Consider the following 18019-nt stretch of genomic DNA (forward strand, 5'->3'; position numbering starts at 1 on the left):
CTGAGTCCCAAGGTTCTGAGCTCAGGTGGTAACTCCTGCCAAGGCTCCCACAAACCTGCAGAGAGCAACAAGCTCCACATTTCTTGCCATGTGGCTCCTCACAGGGGCATGGGTGACAGGCACACCCGACTCTCCGGCTCAGGGCACCTGCCCTTCCCCACACTGTGACTCAAATGAACATCAGTGTGGAGAAACCACAACTGGATGTCCAGACTCTGCCTGAGGGCACATTTCTCATCAGGCAGACACCTTCCTGCATGAACCGGTGCAGCAGCGCTCACTGGGTGTGCAGGTGCACCGAGACCCCCGCCTAACAGCCACTCCAGCTAAGGCCCTCCAAAAGGACATGGGTGCCGCCCCGCTTGGAGGCCACCAGGCCATCCTCTTCATCAGACACAGAGCAGGGCTACACAGATGCTGCCAAGGGCCCCCCATGCTGGCTGGCTAGGGTCTAAGAAGCTCAAAAAGACTCATCAGGAATGACAGCTGTCAGTCAGCCCTCCTCATGTGCCTGGGCAACGCTTTGCATTAGCTGCTGAAAAGGAAGTGATCACTGATTCCTTGCAGAGCAGCTGAACACTGCATATGAGGCTGTCCGTGGAGGGAATGCCGGGGCCTCGCAAAAGAATGGCTCTGCTCCAACTAGCAGGAGCCCCAGCAGCCAGAGGTGCCATGCTGGGCACTGTGTGTTCCCTCCCCAGTCCCATCTACAAACAGGCCTGAGGCTGAGTCCCACTAGGCAGGAAGCACCACTGGACCCCAGACCCCATTCTCTCACCTTAGTGGCCTCGTGCTCATGTGTCTGCAGGATGAACTCTCCTCAGTGCTTTGAGCCAAGGCTGCTTGACTCCAGGCCAAGCCACACCTTCTCTGCTGGTGGCCATGGGCCCAGGCTGCAGCAGGCCCAGCTCATACACCATGAGCCTGGCACCACTGCCTGTGCAAAAGGTGTCATGTGCAAAATATTATTTCCAATAAAAGTTTTGTTTATCTAGGGAAGATTTAAACACACAAAAACTTTGAAGGAAATAAGTGGCCCAGTTCTTTTTAATAACAGCGGTGCTTGGCGACACAATAACTCTCTAGAAGAGCCGTGAACTGGATGAAATACACACCAGAGTGACACGTATTTTTCCAGATGAATTTTAGAAAGAAGAAACCACTCTTGGGGGGAGGTTATTTTGGAGTTGCTAATAACTCAGAAGAACAAACAATTTCTTTTTCTTTATACAAGTATGTACTTTTAATGGAGGGACTGAGAGAGAACAGACATTTCTAGCATGTAATATATAATATATTATATATATATTATATATAATATATATGTTTTATAATACTATACATAGAACATTTTTCTATGCAAGAAATGGATAATCACCATTCCTCAGATTTACATTTTCCTGTTGTAATGGGCTGTCTCATAGTTGTATCCTCCTAAAAGTGCTGACATTCCATTTTTATCTTGTCTAAATATCCAGTCTAGAAAACTGTGGCTAGAATGAGCACATTCAACTCTAGAACTCCCCACCTGGAGTCCTGCACCAATGTGCTGTGAGGAGGAACCCACAGTGTGACATCTGCTCCCAGAGGAGGAAGCAAGTACCGTCTCCCAGCATGGTCCACAACATGGCCACAGCTCGCTGGACAGTACAGACTGTTCTGAGGATGCTACGGGAAGAGAGGGTTGCCTCACCAGAGAAGGCTTAGAGGCTACCCAGTTCAAGGTCAGGAGCATGCCTTGGGTCCTGATGAAGGGAGCTACACAGTGTAAGCTTTTCTGAGGTGCAGCCAATGCCAGCTACAGAGGGGAGCGTGCCTTTCTGGAGAAAGGCAGAGGAAAACTATTTCAGTGCAATGCACATGTCTGTGTTCCCAGGCCTAAGGAGTCTTAGACAGGACTGTGAGTTCTAGGCAGCCTGGGCTGTGCAGAAAGAACAAACTATCTTCATAAACAAAAAAGACAAGGAGGGAAGGAGATAAAGAGAGAAATAACTAACAGCCAGGCATGGTGGCGCACACCAATAATCCCAGCACTTGAGAGACAGAGGTAGGAGGATTGCTGTTGAGTTCAAGGCCACCCCGAGACTACATAGTGAGTGCCAAGTACGGTGGTTTCATTCAGGTGTCCCCATAAACGTACGTGTTCTGAATGATAGGTTCCCAGCTGATGGGAGATTTGGGAATTAATACCTCCTAGAGGAAGCGTATTGTTGGGGTCACACTTAGGGGTGTTATAGCCAGTTTCCCCATGCCAGTGTTTGCACATTCTCCTGTTCTTGCTGTACATCTTATGTGGGCCAGAGGGAGATGTCCACCCTCTGCTCATGCCTTCGTTTCCCCCTGCCATTATGGAGGCTCCCCTTGAGTCTGTAAACCACAATTAACCTCTTTCTCCCACAGCTGCTCTTGGTCGGGTGATTTCTACCAGCAATGCGCACTTGACTACAACATCAAGTCAGCCTGAGCTACAGTAAGACCCTACCATGAAAACAAACAAAAAAAAAAAAAGAAAAGAAAAAGAGGGCCAGGTGTGCTGGCGCACTCCTTTAATCCCAGCACTTGGGAGGCAGGGGTAGGAGGATCGCCATGAGTTCAATACCACTCTGAGACTACATAGTGAACTCCAGGTCAGCCTGGGCCAGAGTGAGACCCTACCTCAAAACACCTAAACAAAATAAATACATAAATAAAGTCAACTTCACATGCCTCAAAGCATCCTAAGAGCAGATGCCCCAAAGTCACCCTACAAGCAGGCCACCTTCCACCTTCCTAGGCCTCCAGCCTTCTCCCCATCTGCTCATGGCTTCTCTTCTGCCTGCCTACGCCTCTCCAAGGCTGCTACATGTGTTATCCTGGCTCTCCACACTTCCTTGATGTCTCTGCTGTCCTTTGCTTGCCTCTAACTGAGCCCTGGAGACAGCATTATTCCTCCATAATGTCGCCAGCCACAGCCCACTCCTGAAGACCCTTTCTCAGCCATGCCTTTCCCCCTCCAGAGAGACACACACACCAGGGACCAGGGTATGATGCCCCACCTTACTGAGACCCACCCATTTCTAGTGACAGCACCCTGGACTCAGGTCCATGCTATCCTATTAGGAGGAGCTCAACAATCTCTCTGGTCTTATGACAACTGAATATGCACCCCTCATGCCTGTTACCTGAGCAGAGCTGGACACCCTGTAAGCACCATGACTCCTGTAGCATCCCTGGTGCCCAGCCCTGATCCTTTCACACAGCCTGTGATATATGCAGAACACTCATGTTCTGAGAACGCAGCAGTAAATGTGGGAATCTAAGTAAACCCTAAATTTAATCACCAATGTTTTCATGACAAAGAAGACCTATTTCTGTCACAGCACAACTGGAAATAAACATTCTAGACGAATCTGCCATAAAATAATGCCCCAACTGAATTTAAAAATTAATCTCACTTTTCTTCAGCTCTCTCTATATCTGAAAGGTGCCCTGCACCTCAGTGACATGCATAGCTTCCTAGGGCCCTCATCAGGGTCTCAACATCTGAGGGGATCCATGCAGAACCTCACCTGTAGAGACAAGTCAGCACTGAGAGCAGCCATCTGGCAAGTAGAGGGACTACCTGCCCCCCAAAAGACTTCTTTCTGAGACCCGTCACTAGCCTTTCCTGACCCACTGCCTCCCCCAAAAAGACTTCTTCCTGAGACCCATCTCACCCTTTCGTGACCCACCTTCATTTCCTCTCATTCAAACCACCACAGCGACCCAGGTACTCAGAAGGATGCAATGCTGTGACAGACAGATGGATGTTTCTGGATAGGACAGGGACCACCCATCCAGCAGCAACCCGTGCCCATCAAGTCCCAGCACGTGGGTTGCTGGGTCCTCTCTCATCTTGTGGAGAGTTCAGGAGAAGAGAAAATTGGCTGCAGGATGTCACAGCAGTGTTCCCAATACTCACTGCTTTTCTTTTTTCCTTTTAAAAAATATTTTTATTTATTTATTTACAAGCAGAGGGAGACAGAGAAAAGAGAGACAAAGAATGGGCACACCAAGCCCTCTAGCTTCTGCAAACAAATTCCAGATGCATATGCCACTTTGTACATCTAGCTTTACATGGGTACTAGAGACCCAGGTAGTTAGGCTTTGTAGACAAGCAACTTAACTGCTGAGCCATCTCTCTAGTCCCACACTGCTTCTCTAGCAGGGGTATATTTAACCTCCTTTACTGCTGTGGGGGATAATCTTTTCCATCAGCTCAACTGGTTTTAGAGCCACCGAGGAGACACACACCTGGATGTGCCTGAAAGGGTTTTTACAGAGTTTGACCTGAAGAAGGAAGGTTCACACTGAAAGTGAATTGCATCATCCCCTGGGCCAGGATTCCAGACTGAATAAGAGGGTAAAGGTAAAGGGAGAGTGCCAGCTGAACACCATCATTTCCAGTTCACTCCACCTAGATGTAAGCAAACAACCTCTTGGTGCTGCCACCACAGCGGAGAGAGAGTGGCTCCTGCCACTGTGCCTTCACCACCATGAGGAACTGGACTCTCAAACTAAAAGCAAAGTAACTGTTCCCTTCTTAAACTGCTTCTCATGAGGTCTATGGTCAGACAGAAAGAAAAGCAACTAGTGTATCTGCTAACTAACTTCCCCAAACCACCAGTGATTACAAATACCAAACACACTGGGTGAAGGCTATGAGATAAGCCAAAAGCAGTGATGGGTGATGGGTGCAACAACAGGGCATCAGCATGTGCTCACCAACCAGGAGGGATGACACGCTCAGACCATCACAGACACGCTGCCAGCTCTGCATCTGCCCACGCTGTAGGGAGCAAGGGCAGGGAGCAACCTCACAGGGCCACTAGGGCGCTGTCATGGCTAATTCAAAATCTGGCAGGGGTTCATGCATGGGTAATGGCACACATCCCCCAGAAGCCCACACGTCCATGGAGCTTCTTCTAGGAGGGATCACAACTGGCACTGAATCTTGGGAGACCCAAGCCTTGGTCAGAGAACGTACCTCCTAACCAATGGGCAAGTGTGACTGCTGCCTTCATGCCCTGTGACACGTGGGCACGTGACTGCTGACATCAAGGACTTCTTCCTCAGCACGGGACATCATGCATCCTGCAGCTAGACAGCGCTGGCCTGTGTCAGGCTCATGGTGGCCAGGCCGAGGGACCAGCGGCTCCCTCTTCGAGCCTCTCCCCAGCACAGGAGTCAATACGGGTGCATCGGCAATACGGGTGCATCGGCTGCCTCGGAAAGATGCTTATGGTCGTGGGCCAACAGATGCTCAGTTGGTGAAGCGCTTGCCATACAAGCACGGGGACCCGAATTCAGACCGTCGGTAGCCAAGTGTGGCAGTGTGCGCCCGTCACCCAAGTGCTGGGGAGACAGAGACAGAGGGTCCCCAGGACTTTCTTACCAGCTCGTCTATTTTAATTGGTGAGCTCCAGGTTTATGGAGAGGCCCTGTCCTAAGAAAATAAGGTGGAGAGTGATGGAGGAAGATAACCAGTAAGGACTTCTGCCTTTCACCCAAACACATGCATTATATGTGCATCTATACACATATGAACACACATACATTCGTGTATGTACACCGCACACACAGACATAATCAAAAATAAACAAGGAAGCTTACTGCTAAGAGCAAAGGCTTTAAGGATTTTTTATCCCACCATGCCTCAGAGGCCAAGCATCACACCGGCCCTGCTTGGAGCTAGCTCGTTTACCTCTGTTACCCTGCAGCGCACTCATGCACCAAAGGTTGAAAACTCAAAAAACACCCCAGGCTGACAGCTGCTTCGCACTGTGGACCTACATGTTTGTAGCTGTCACTCAGCCATCTTTTCCCTCCTTCCGGAGGATTGGGCAGAGAGCTGTGAATCGGCTTGCCCCTGGTTCACGGACACGGGCACGCACACTCGCAGCCCTGCCCAGCCCCTGCAAGAGCGGCCAGTCGACATAACCCAACTTTCACCCTCTTTCTGCCGAGACAAGTCCAAAGTCCAAGGGGCTCTGAATCCTGCCTTCTGCCTGACCTTACGTCACTGTGTAACTGGGAAAGCCAAGGCCAGAACAAAAACTATGGAGCCACGCGCAGTTTCCACCCTCTTTCGCGATCTGAAGCCGCGCAACTCCACAATCAACACGCCACACCCACCCTGTGGCCATGCAGTCCTGTGCTGGGGGCACAGGTGAACTCTGCGAGGGCTGGCGTCCCGCGTACCCCTCAGCCACATAACAAATCCGTACCCAGAAGCTCAGAAGACCCGTGTGGCTCCCACACAGTCCTCCTCCCACGGGACTTACTGGAAACAAGCTACGCCCTTCCGTCAGCTGTGACTGTGCAGCCTCCGGTCCACGGCTTTCTGCACGAGGAGCGAGGAGAGGACTGGCTGAACACAGGACAAATACCTGGGCTTCCTAGCGTGTCTCCGGAGTCTTCCACCTGAAAGACAAGTCACTGCCCGCTGATAAAGGACACTGCACCCATGGTGTGTAGCTCAGAGTGAAATACGTGAAGTCCACCTGCGTAGACTCGGCAGCTCCCCGGTAAGGGGCCCTCGGTCAGAAATGAAGAGGGATCTCTCTCAGTGGCAGGCCGCACTGCCCAGAGACAAAAGAGGGCAACGCGGAGAGAGGAAGGGAGACCTGAGGGGAGTAGAGATGGCCACGGGAGGAAGAGGACAGGGAAGAGAGGGGGTCTCTGCTGTGGCTTTCAGGCGCAGTGAAAGCCAAGAGTGTCACCTGAGGAGGCCCCCTTCCGGGAGTAGCCTGTGGTGTGCAGGCCAGGCTCTCCGGCTGCAGAGGGGCCAGGCCAGGCTGCCCGGGCCTGAGCCTTAAGTGGGGTTCTGTCCTCAAACAGCTAAGGCTGCCTGCATGGGACAAGACTGGGCCAGATTCACAAGGCAGTGCCCTTCCATAGAACATATGTTGCGAAGACTTGGTTCCCAGCTTGCTGGTTTGTATCCTCCATGAGTTTATGTGTTGTGAAGTCTTGGTTCCCAGCTGGTGGCAATTTGGACAGTTGTGGGGCCTTTGAGAGGTAGATCCTTGCTAGAGGAGGTTTGCTGGAGGTGGCCTTTGGGGTAATAGAGCCTGGCACGAAGCCTGGTACTCAGACTACTTCCTTCCTGCTGCTGTGGAGATGTGAGGCCCCCGGCCTATCTCCACTTGCCACACTTTCCCTGTCATGATAAAATTTCTTCACAAAATAGTAACCCAAAATAAATCCTTTCCATCCAAAAGCTGTTTCTGTTCAGATTTTGTTGTTCTTGGTTTTTTTTTTTAATTTTTTAAATTTATTTATTTGAAAGCAACAGATACAGAGAGAAAGACAGATAGAGGGAGAGAGAGAGAATGGGCGCGCCAGGGCTTCCAGCCTCTGCAAACGAACTCCAGATGCGTGCGCCCCCTTGTGCATCTGGCTAACGTGGGACCTGGGGAACCGAGCCTCAAACCGGGGTCCTTAGGCTTCACAGGCAAGCGCTTAACCGCTAAGCCATCTCTCCAGCCCTGTTCTTGGTTTTTTGAGGTGGGATCTCACTCTAGCCCAGGCTGACCTGGAATTCACTATGTAGTCTCAGAGTGGCCTCAAACTCATGACGATTCTCCTACCTCTGCCTCCCACATGCTGGAATTAAAGGTGTGTGCCACCTCACCCAGCTTTGGTTGGATTTTTTTTGTTTTTTTATCAGTAACAGAAAGGTAACTGCTAGACCCAACTCCTGTTGTAAGAAACCTCAATTAAACTCACTGCTTCCCCAAAGCTGAACTTGGGGAGAATTGATATTTTTGTCTGTTCCTGGTGCTTTCTCTGAGGTGAGTAGCAACAGTGCCCCTGCCAGAGGTCCTGTGTCACAGCCAGACCTTGGAGTAGAGGCAGGTCTCCCGGGCACCCACCACAGCCTCGGCAGCACAGCATACCAGGAGGACACGGCCCGGCACGGACATGGCAGGTGAGTCATGGTCCTTAGGGTGCCAGGCAGGGAAACACCCTCCTGCATTCTGCACAGACAAGAACAGAAAGGACGTCGGTATGAAGGCAGACAAGGGGTGTCACTGCAGCTGAGACATCCTGCAGCTCCACTGTGACTAGGACAAGGAAAGGCCGCCCGCTGGACAGTGGTATTTACTCAGCAGCCAATGGTGTGTGCTAATACCTCAAATATGAGGCATGGAAGTCACCCAGGGACAAGCACACTGTCTCTACGCACAGAAGTTTCTGTGCTACAATGAATTTTCATACCAGAAACCCTAAAGAACTCCAGAAATCTCCAGAGAAAACACAGTTAGCATTCCCCATCCCAGGGGAAGCTGGCTCCTGGACCCCAAGGTACCAAAATCCAAGGACACTGCAGCCATTCCTAGAGATGGCACCGTCCTTACACAGAAGTGGGACAGTGTACCATATACTCCAAGCACCTCACCACCTGTGATATCGAATTTACTGGACGTGCTGTGGGAATGGCTGTTTACACACAGTGCTTAATTAAAACAAGGGGGAAAAGGTCTTCAAGTTCTGAGTAGGTGCCATTTACAAAGATTTTTGATCCACAGTTGGTCAAATCTATAGTCACAGGACCCATAGATAGGGAGGGTCAGCTGATCAGTAGTCCCACTGATCTATACGGATATATACCAAGACATCAGGAGGGTCTGGGACTTTGGGAAGTACTAAATAACAGAGGCTGGTTTCCTATCCACCATTTACAAGCTACATAATTTATAAACCAGGCTACGTAAGAGGTAGATGATAGTAAAATGGAGCTATCATACCAATATACAGCGATAGGATATGCTGCCACGGCCTCTCAGGTTACCCAACAGCAGAGACGGGAGTGGCGGATACTTAAAGAGAGCAGTTTAGCTTGGCTTGAGCATGCATGAATTTCTGGCTTCACTATTCTTCTCAGGGGGTCATTATTAAGGAAAATGCGCATTACTTCAACAAGCATGTCAATGCCCACAGCAGTGTTAGCTGCATCTGGTAACTGACCCAGCTACTAAGTAACTAGCTGGGAGGCAGAATATAGTGTGGATGTGCTGGACACAGGGAGACACATCCCAAAGGATGGATCAAGATTTGAACATACTACATGGCATGGCACAGACATAAAACTCACAAAGTGTTTCTTTCTAAATTTTCCATGTAACATTTTTCAAGCCCAGCTGCCCATGGCTAATAAGCAGCAGAAAGTAAAACTATAGGAAAGGGGTAGGAGGCAGGGTCCTACACATGAACTCACCAAAGACCACTACCCTAAGATCAACATGCAAAAATCAATTGCTACATCCAGAAGCAATAATTTAAAAGTTGAAAAAAGTTTTAAGCTGATTTAGAATACTATCTAGAACAAAGTGTCTAAAAATCAATTTTATCAAAGACATGTGAGATCTCTATGCTGGAAACTGAAAAATCCTGCTGAGGAAAATGAAAGAAAACCCAAATAAGTGTAGAGATAAATCATCTCACAAATTGAGAGAGTCAATACGAAGCAGACGTCAACCTGCCTACAATGAACACCGACAACTCCCAATCAAATTCCAATAAGAGTCTGTAGAAATGGACAGCTTGTTTCTAAAGGTGATGTGTGAAATTAAATAAAAGAAGGAGTAGTTGGAAAAAAGGGGTTCAGGGAAAGGGGGATGGGGAACAAAATGAGATGATGGGAGGAGATGGTGATCACAATTTACTATGTGCATGTATGAAAACAGTCGACTAAAAAGTTTAAGAGAGACCTAGAAGCCAAAGAAAAGCGGCTAGCGGCATGCCTCGTCTATTTCACACATAGCAAAATCCATGTAACCAACTCAGTGGGGGGCGGGCCTCACACAGGGAGCAGCAGCAGCCGCTGGAAGACCAGGAGCAGCACCTACACCAGGCTGAGCTCTGCTCGGATCTGATGGAGAACGAATGGCGAAGACCCCTTCCCACCTGAGCACGATGAGGTAACAAAGTGACTGTACAGGGAAAACACACTGCACCTCACAGAAGGTAAGCAGAAATACATCACAGGTTCAGGAATGAAGAACATTAAGTCCAGAGCAGGGAGAGGTGGGGCACACCGTTAGGCCCATCACTCGGGAGGCAGTGGTAGAAGTATCACCATGAGGTTGAAACTACCTGAGTCTACACAGTGAATTCCAGGTAAGGCTGGGCTAGAGTAAGACCCTGCCTCAAAAAACCAACGAAACAAACAGTTAACGATACAGCTTCTGGAAAAAACCACAGGGGAGATACTGGTGAAGCTACAGCGGGCAGCTATTTCTTAAGGACAGACAATTTGCTAAATGCAGAGAAAAAAAATGATAAGCCTAATGCCTCAAAGTGATAAACTTCTTATCAAAAGAAGTTATGAAGACAAAAATGTACATAACTGAAAAAAAGTCATGGTTCCTAGCCAGACATGGCAGGACACACCTGTAACCGTGACATGTCAGGCTCTGACAGAATGAATGCTGAGTTCACAGCCAGGCTGGGCCTCAGGGTGATGCACTGTCTCAAAGAAAAAGCAAATTTCATATGACTACAAAGGATCCAACCCATAACTGAGAACACAACCACCGAAGAAACCCTGACTTGCAGTGAGGCAAAAGACTGGACAGGACAAATTAGCAACACAATGAGTAATGCTTTACACCACCTGAGGAGTGAACATGAAGTGCTTCCCGTGGGCCCCTGTGGTTGAACCTTGGTCCCCAGGTGGTGGTACTGTTTGGGAAGGTTGTGTGACCTTTAGGAGATGATGTCTGGCTGGAGGAAGTGGGTGGGCGGGGCAGGTCTGAGGCGTTCCAGATCGCACTCACTTCCCTTTTGCCCTCTGCTTCCTGACAATGTAACTGACGGACTTCCCACTCCTGCGTCACATCTCCTCTGCCACAATGGATCTTTCCCTGATGTGTACCCTGAAATAAACCCTTCCTTCCTTCTTAAGCTGCTTATTGATATTTGGACACACACTGAGTGAAATAACTAATACACCCCCCCAGGGCTAAAGTTTCAGTGACAAGAACATGGAGCGAATGGAACACTCAGGCTCCGCTGATGGAAACGTGAAGTAACATAAGGGCAAAGTGCTGGCAGATTCTTGTGAGTTAAACATGTTCGTGCCATTCGATTTAGTAATCCCCACCTTGCAATTTACTCAAGGGAAACGAACACATGTCCACAAAGACATGTGGGCATGAATCCATAAAGAGGGGCACACAGGAACCTTCCAGGGGATTCTAGATATGTGTTGGGATGGTAGCTACGTCGCAGTAGGTTTTTGTCAGAACTCATTGAATTGTAAACTTAAAATGCAAAATTCATTCTATGTAATTTTTACCTTGGCTTTTTAAACGAACGAAACAATGGTTAAAATCTGTCAGTTCTGTGTTCATTACCTTTTCTACTGTTCTTGGGCCTTGAACGCCCCCTCATTAACTACAAACACAGACACACGGCTGGTTGCTATGAAACCCCACCTCTCATGCTTGCCCGTGGATTCCTAGTGTCAGCCACACCTGACAGGTGAGGTCTCAGTGGACAACCACGAGGACAGGTGGGAGGAGAAACCTGCCACCAGTACCCAGCCCAGGCTGCCCCACATGAGCGCCTTCCTGGGGGAAGGTGGCTACTGCGTCCAGGCATGGCGGCCGAGTGTGGCTGTCCCCACAGTGAAGCCAGATCCTGACTTGATCCAGAAAGCCCCTCACTCAATTCATGTGACTCCTAATGGACGCTTGGACAAACATATCCCATCATGCCTGCTTTTTACCTTCCTTACTCAAATCTACCATGAGGAATACCTTTACTTTTTCTCCAAAAGAAAGAAAAAACCAGCATATAATTTCTATGATTTATCGTTCAACTGAACATGCAAAGAGACAAAATGACATTTTCCCTACAAATTACTTGGTGCCTGTGATTTTCTGAACCCCACAGCCAGATGGTTCTCATAGAGCCTGAGAAGAATGGATTCCCACAGTTCAAAGGTTTGCTTATTTTTTAGTCTTAAAGACGATATTGATCGGAGCACACAGCTCTCCCGGAGAAGCCGGCTGGGGAGGGCAGTGCTGGTATTTATTACCACGCTCGGGCTCATTATGGCTGTCTCTGACAGGGGTCCATTAAAATCAATTTTTATGTTTCTTATGTATTTTCTTTATCTAATGTTCTTGGCATTGTGTTTATTAGCCAGTTAAGACAAACACCAGCAAAGGAGCGGATGCTTGCTTTTCCTTCTGTCAGAAATAACGAGAATGGTAATTTCAATACGACTGTTGCCCACGATCAATGAATGGAGGAAATTAAATGTTACATTTCAGAACAAAACATTAAGAAGTGCTTTCAGTTTTTTATGTTTTCACAATTAGAGAAATAAGGTAAGGATCATGCAAAGAGGAAACGAAGGTGACCCCCATGTCACTCCACAAAGGGCCTCTGCCCCAAGCTCAGCAGTGTGTACACACAGCCTAGCAACTTATCCAGGAAGTAGTCAAACACCTTAATAAAAAATCCTGACCAGCCAGGTGTAGTGGTGCACACCTTTAATCCCAGCACTAAGGAGGCAGAGGTAGGAGGATCGCTGTGAGTTCAAGGCCAGCCTGGGGCTACAGAGGGAGTTCCAAGTCAGCCTGGGCTGGAGCGAGACCCACCTCAAGCAAAGCAACACAAAATAGACCATCGGTCGGGGACTCACCTGCCTGCCCCAGTTTAGAATCACCAAGCATGAGACTTCCAGTCATTCCTCCCCACATCACACATGGTGTAGAATCAAAATGCTAGACGTGCACTCACACTTGCCTCCACAAAAGTGCACAAGTCAGATGTCTAGGCACTACCTGGGGTTTATCAGTGAAGCAGGATTCTGGGGCAACAAATGAGTGCTTTTCAGAGGCACTGCTCCTTGTGCTTGGTGGCGTAGGGTGTCCTGTGACCAGTGGGAAAGACTGGGACCATTTCTAGTTTTATTGCCTTCGGCACGCATTATACATGTGGAGACCGCGCTTAGCACTCACACTTACCCAGCACTGGGGCTCCTCTTGCCAAGAGTCCGTATCCCATGCAGGCCTTGCGCACAGCCAGACAGCTCTATCTTCCCCAAAGGGCTGTCCAATATTTTGTATTTCATCTCACAAGTCATGTCTATTCTGCCAAGGGCCTAGAGAATAAGAAAGTGTGTACTGAAGTTTTGGTCGTTTATAAGACATAAGTAACACACCAATTATTTATTGAATGCTCCAGATTGAGTCCAAAGCTTTCTCCTTGACGTTGGAATTTAATCTATGTCACTTCTACAATATAGTCCTTTTTCAGATGGAAAATACCACAACCACCTGGAGCACCCACCCACCACTGGGCTCCCTCTTAATTCCCTCAAATGACTACAGTTAGAGGAAGCTGAGCTCACACAAGGTCTTTTAGAATAGTACCTAGGGCTGGAGAGATGGCTTAGCAGTTAAGACATGCGCCTGCAAAGCCTAAGGACCCATGTTACACTCTTCAGATCCCAGTAAGCAGATGCACATGGTGGTGCATGCATCTGGAATTCACCTGCAGTGGCTACTCTCTTTCATTCTCATTCTCTCCCTTGCTAGGTCTCTCTGTGTAATAAATAAGTAAATAAGAAATTAAAAAAATATATTTAAAATAGTACCTAACCCAAATGATCCTTGCTTGAGTAAGGGGACTGATGGTGAAATGGAGGGTGAACCGCTCTGTATTTTGAGTGAAGCACATTTAGAAGAGAAGCGTGGTGCTGGGGATATAGCTCAAGAGCAGAACATTTGCCCAGCCTGTGCCAAGCCCTGGATTCTACCCTTGCCCATCACAGGAAGTCGGGAGAGATTCAGCCAGCATGGGCACCGGGGCACTTGTGTTAGCAGGTCGGTGGGAAACAATACCACAAGAAAATAGACCCTGTGGAAAGTAAATCAACTTGATTTGTATTTAAAAATGTGTAAAATGTGGCTGGAGAGATGGCTTAGCAGTTAAGGCACTTGCCTGCAAAGCCAAAGGACCTCGGGTTGATTTCCCAGGACCCACATAAGCCAGATGCACAAGGGGGCACATGTGTCTTGAGTTTTTTTGCAGTGGCTGGAGGCACTGGCATGCCCATCCCCTCCCCCTCCCTCTCTCCCTCTCTCTCTCTCTCTCTCTCTCTCTCTGTCTCTTTCTATGCCCATTCTCTCTCTCCCTCTGTCTCTTTCTCTCTCTCAAATAAATAAAATAGTTTTTTTTTAAATGTTTAAAATAGGGCTGGAGGGATTGCTTAGTGGTTAGGGCATTTGCCTGCAAAGCCAAAGGACCCAGGTTCAATTCCCCAGGACCCACGTTAACCAGATGTACAAGGTGGCACATGCATCTGCAGTTCATCTGCAGTGGCTGGAGACCCTGGTGCACCCATTCTCTCTCTCCCTCTCTGTCAAATAAATAAATATTTTAAAAGTGTAAAATAAATGTTAATGGGATGAAAACAGATTTACAAAGAGCAGTGAGGAGGCACCATTAGGGTTTAGACAAGTATCTTATGAGACTCGCTGGGATCACGAGGGAGGCTAGAAGAGGGAACTGGGGAACGACCTGGACCTGAAGGAGCCCCTCCATCTCCTCCACTTACAAACTCTTTGGCTAGCTTCTGACACAGGGGCTCACTGTCTCCTGTCCACCAGAATTCCCAGAATCCCTCCAGGGCAGGATTTCTCCTCATCAACCCCTATGCTAGGGGGCAGCAGCTCAAGACTTATTTATCTGAGCCAGAGACGGGAAGCTCAGGACTCGGGTAAGGGCCACCAGCACTGGCACCAGACTGCCTGGTACCCAGCATGCAGCAGAAAGTGGTCAGGCCTAGTTCGGGGACAGAGGAATTAGCTGAGAGGCTATGTGAAAGTTCATAAGACTTCTGGAAGCTTCACAAAAAGGCCGGAGGAACTTGTTTAGGAAACGGTGGGAACCGAGCCTGATCTCAAGAACATCCGTGGAGCCAACCAGGGACGCTGGCTGCCACTGTAGCCAAGGACACAGGCTGCAGTGGCATGGCCACCCTCAGGCTCTGCTGCCCACTCTGTCACCATCAGGAGCTTGACCTGGAGCTGAGGCTCGTCACAGCCCCTCTGCACTTCCATGGTGAAGACAATCAAGTCCCTCTGGATTTGGTCTGGCAGGCCCCGTTCCTGGAGAGCCTGCTCCCTGTGTCTCAGGAAGGTCTCATTCTCCCCAGTCCTGCAGCTCCTCAGGCACCACCTGCCTCACCATGGGGCCTTTGCCCTGCAGCGGAGCTCTCGGCAACACTTCCCCCATGTGGACGCCTTCACACAACAGCCACCACCTCCTTCCCTTCTTTCTCCACTTCCATTTTCTTTCTAACACCGTATGACGTGAAGCTATATCCAATGCATTCTAATTATCTGCTAGGTGTTGCCTTTATAAAATGTTCCCTGCCCCAAGTGGCAAATGTGACAACAGTAGCCAGTGATACAGACAGCTGTGAACGGTCTTTGGTTTAATAAGATTTTAAAAGTATACATCAAATGACACCATTCTCTCCCCTTTCTTTTTAGACAGAAGATACAATGGCCAGAGCTATGGCAATGCTCTGCCGAACATGAGGGAAGGGCCAAGGGCTGAGAGACTGGCTCAAGCGCCATGAGCCGCTGCACCTAATCGTGGCCGGACTTCCACTCCTATGAGACAAGAACCTTAGCTTATATCATGCCAGACTTCTGAGTTCGCTTCAACTCTGAACAGTCATAGCTGATCCCCTTCTGTATTTCCAGGGCTTAGAACTGTGTTTGATGCTTAGCAAACACGTGTTGAATAAATGGTCTCATTGCAGGAGTGATGGGATTATGACTTAAGAACTTAGAAGGGTTCCTGAAAGATTGGTAAGAGCTTGGTGAGGGGCCTGAGGATCCAGGCAGGCTTCCTGGAGAAAGTGCTGAGGCAGGAGGATGGCTTGCTGAGCATATGCTGGGAGAAGGGAAGAGAATGAGACAGTCAGGTGTAAAGGGCACCAACAGTCTGGGCTATTGGGACACAGCGTGTGAAGGGGTGTGAGAGGTTGCCGCAGCAGATGCTGGACCAGCAGGGACCACATGTGGGAGCATGAGAAGTCAAATGGGACCATGGCACCCCCTGAGGGCAAGGGCAGGAAGGAAGAGTGCGGGCAGGTGGGCTGTGGCCATGGGAACAGAGTTCTGGTGAGCACAGGAGCTCATCACTGGCCTCTGGAAAGCTTCCCCAACAGAAAAGACACCTGACAAATGACTCCAAGGTCAAGCTCATGGCTGAGTTCCTGGACACCTGGGCAAGTCCTGTCCCCATCGAAGTCAACCCCCAGTGTCCACCCTGTGGAAAACTGAGGACCTCAAGAGAACAGGACCTTTAGAATCATACCAGCGGGTCCCGTGATGACTCCACCAGCCACAGCCTTGCAGCAGGCAACACGGTCCTACCTGCAGTCCTAGGCACACTGCCAGCCTAGGTCCCCGGCACGCCCTGGGTCAGGTGTCTTTGCAGCACATCCAGGACAAGCCTGGCTCCAAACTCAAACACTTTCCACTCCCAAAAGCTACAGTCTGACGGTGCCACAGAGCTGGGCGGGTGGCTCCCTGCACCCTCAGCCTCTTGCATCACCACCGTGACATCTACCTAAAGCCACAAGAGGGGCTGACATTAATTGGTGGCAGAAAAAAAAATTGATTTTCCATGGCTATTGGAGACCTCTAAAAAATGAAGTGAATTTCGTTTCATCTCCCTTTTAACATGAATGGTGTCTTAAATAACAGTGTTTTGAATTAAGCAGTTGGCGCCAGAGGCCGGTTCCCATCACCCCACTGAAAGCCAGAGACCCAAGACAGCAGCTCCTTCCTCCTCTGCTTGTCCTTGCCAGATACTTCAAACCTATCTTCTAGGACCATCTCTACTCACTGGCACTGCACCTTTCCCTTTTAACTGCTTGCATGGAATGTTCAGAACCAGGCTCAAGGCCTGCCTGCAGGCAGAGGTGTGTGAAGTGGGAGCTGGCTGGCGTGAGAAGGCCCAAAGCAGGAAAGAAAAAACCCCAGGGACCAAGGGAGCCAATGTGGAATGGGAAAGGGTTAGCAGCCTCCCGCTGAATAGGCCAACAAGGAAGCACCAGAGAAGAGTGTTACACACTCCAGCTCACAGGCAGCACCTCGAGATCAGGCGTGGAAGGAAGCACGCATGAGAGCCCTGCCTGCCGGCACCTGGTCCTGAAGCTGGCCCTGGGAGGCTGGGCATGAATGGGGATGGCCTCACCCACTGCCAAAGTCAAGAAAGAAAACACGGGCTGGAGAGATGGCTTAGCGGTTAAGTGCTCGCCTATGAAGCCTAAGGTCCCCGGTTCGAGGCTCGGTTCCCCAGGTCCCACGTTAGCCACATGCACAAGGGGGCACACGCGTCTGGAGTTCGTTTGCAGAGGCTGGAAGCCCTGGCGCACCCATTCTCTCTCTCTCCCTCTATCTGTCTTTCTCTCTGTGTCTGTCGCTCTCAAATAAATAAATAAATAAAATTTAAAAAAAAAGAAAGAAAACACGTGGGGTAGAAGAATGTTGGGGGTAAAAACCGTCCATGATGCCTCCAGGAGTGTGGCACATCAGTCAGGAGAATCGTCGAGGCATGGCTCCATCCTCTACCCAGAGTCAGTGGTCCTCATGGTTGTGCCAAAGACCTACATGGGCACTGCCATATGGGATGCCAAACTGAGCACAGGCAAAATGTTACTCAAGCATCACTCAAAAGCACATAGGGCATGGAAGAGGAAGAAGCCAGGCTCCGCAGATCTGGGACAGCGTCTCTACACAGCCAGCCCGAGAGTAGGCCTCGCGCTGGCTCCCGTCACTGCCTTTCGGAGGACCTGATGTGCGCGCTGCCCGCACTGTGTCTAGAGGGGGCTTGAAGCTGTGGCTGTCCAGGGTCTGGACCCATGAGGTGCATCTTGCTATGACAACTGCTGGAGAAGTAAACACATAGCAAGGCCCCCTTTTGGAAAATGCTGCTCTGGCGGTGAACAGTCCAA

General features: G+C 49.5%; 1 protein-coding gene across 1 annotated transcript in view; it reads right to left on the reverse strand.

Moving 5' to 3' along the window:
* Window positions 1-18019, reverse strand: part of Mgmt (O-6-methylguanine-DNA methyltransferase) — a 296994-nt gene that overhangs the window by 206623 nt on the left and 72352 nt on the right. Inside the window, exon 2 of the mRNA XM_045137099.1 lies at window positions 13005-13141. Within this exon, the coding sequence (XP_044993034.1) occupies window positions 13005-13123 (119 nt within the window). The 5' untranslated portion in view covers window positions 13124-13141. The remainder of the gene's footprint in view (window positions 1-13004; window positions 13142-18019) is intronic.

Source organism: Jaculus jaculus, chromosome 1, assembly GCF_020740685.1.
Source record: "Jaculus jaculus isolate mJacJac1 chromosome 1, mJacJac1.mat.Y.cur, whole genome shotgun sequence".
Classification (NCBI taxonomy): Eukaryota; Metazoa; Chordata; class Mammalia; order Rodentia; family Dipodidae; genus Jaculus; species Jaculus jaculus.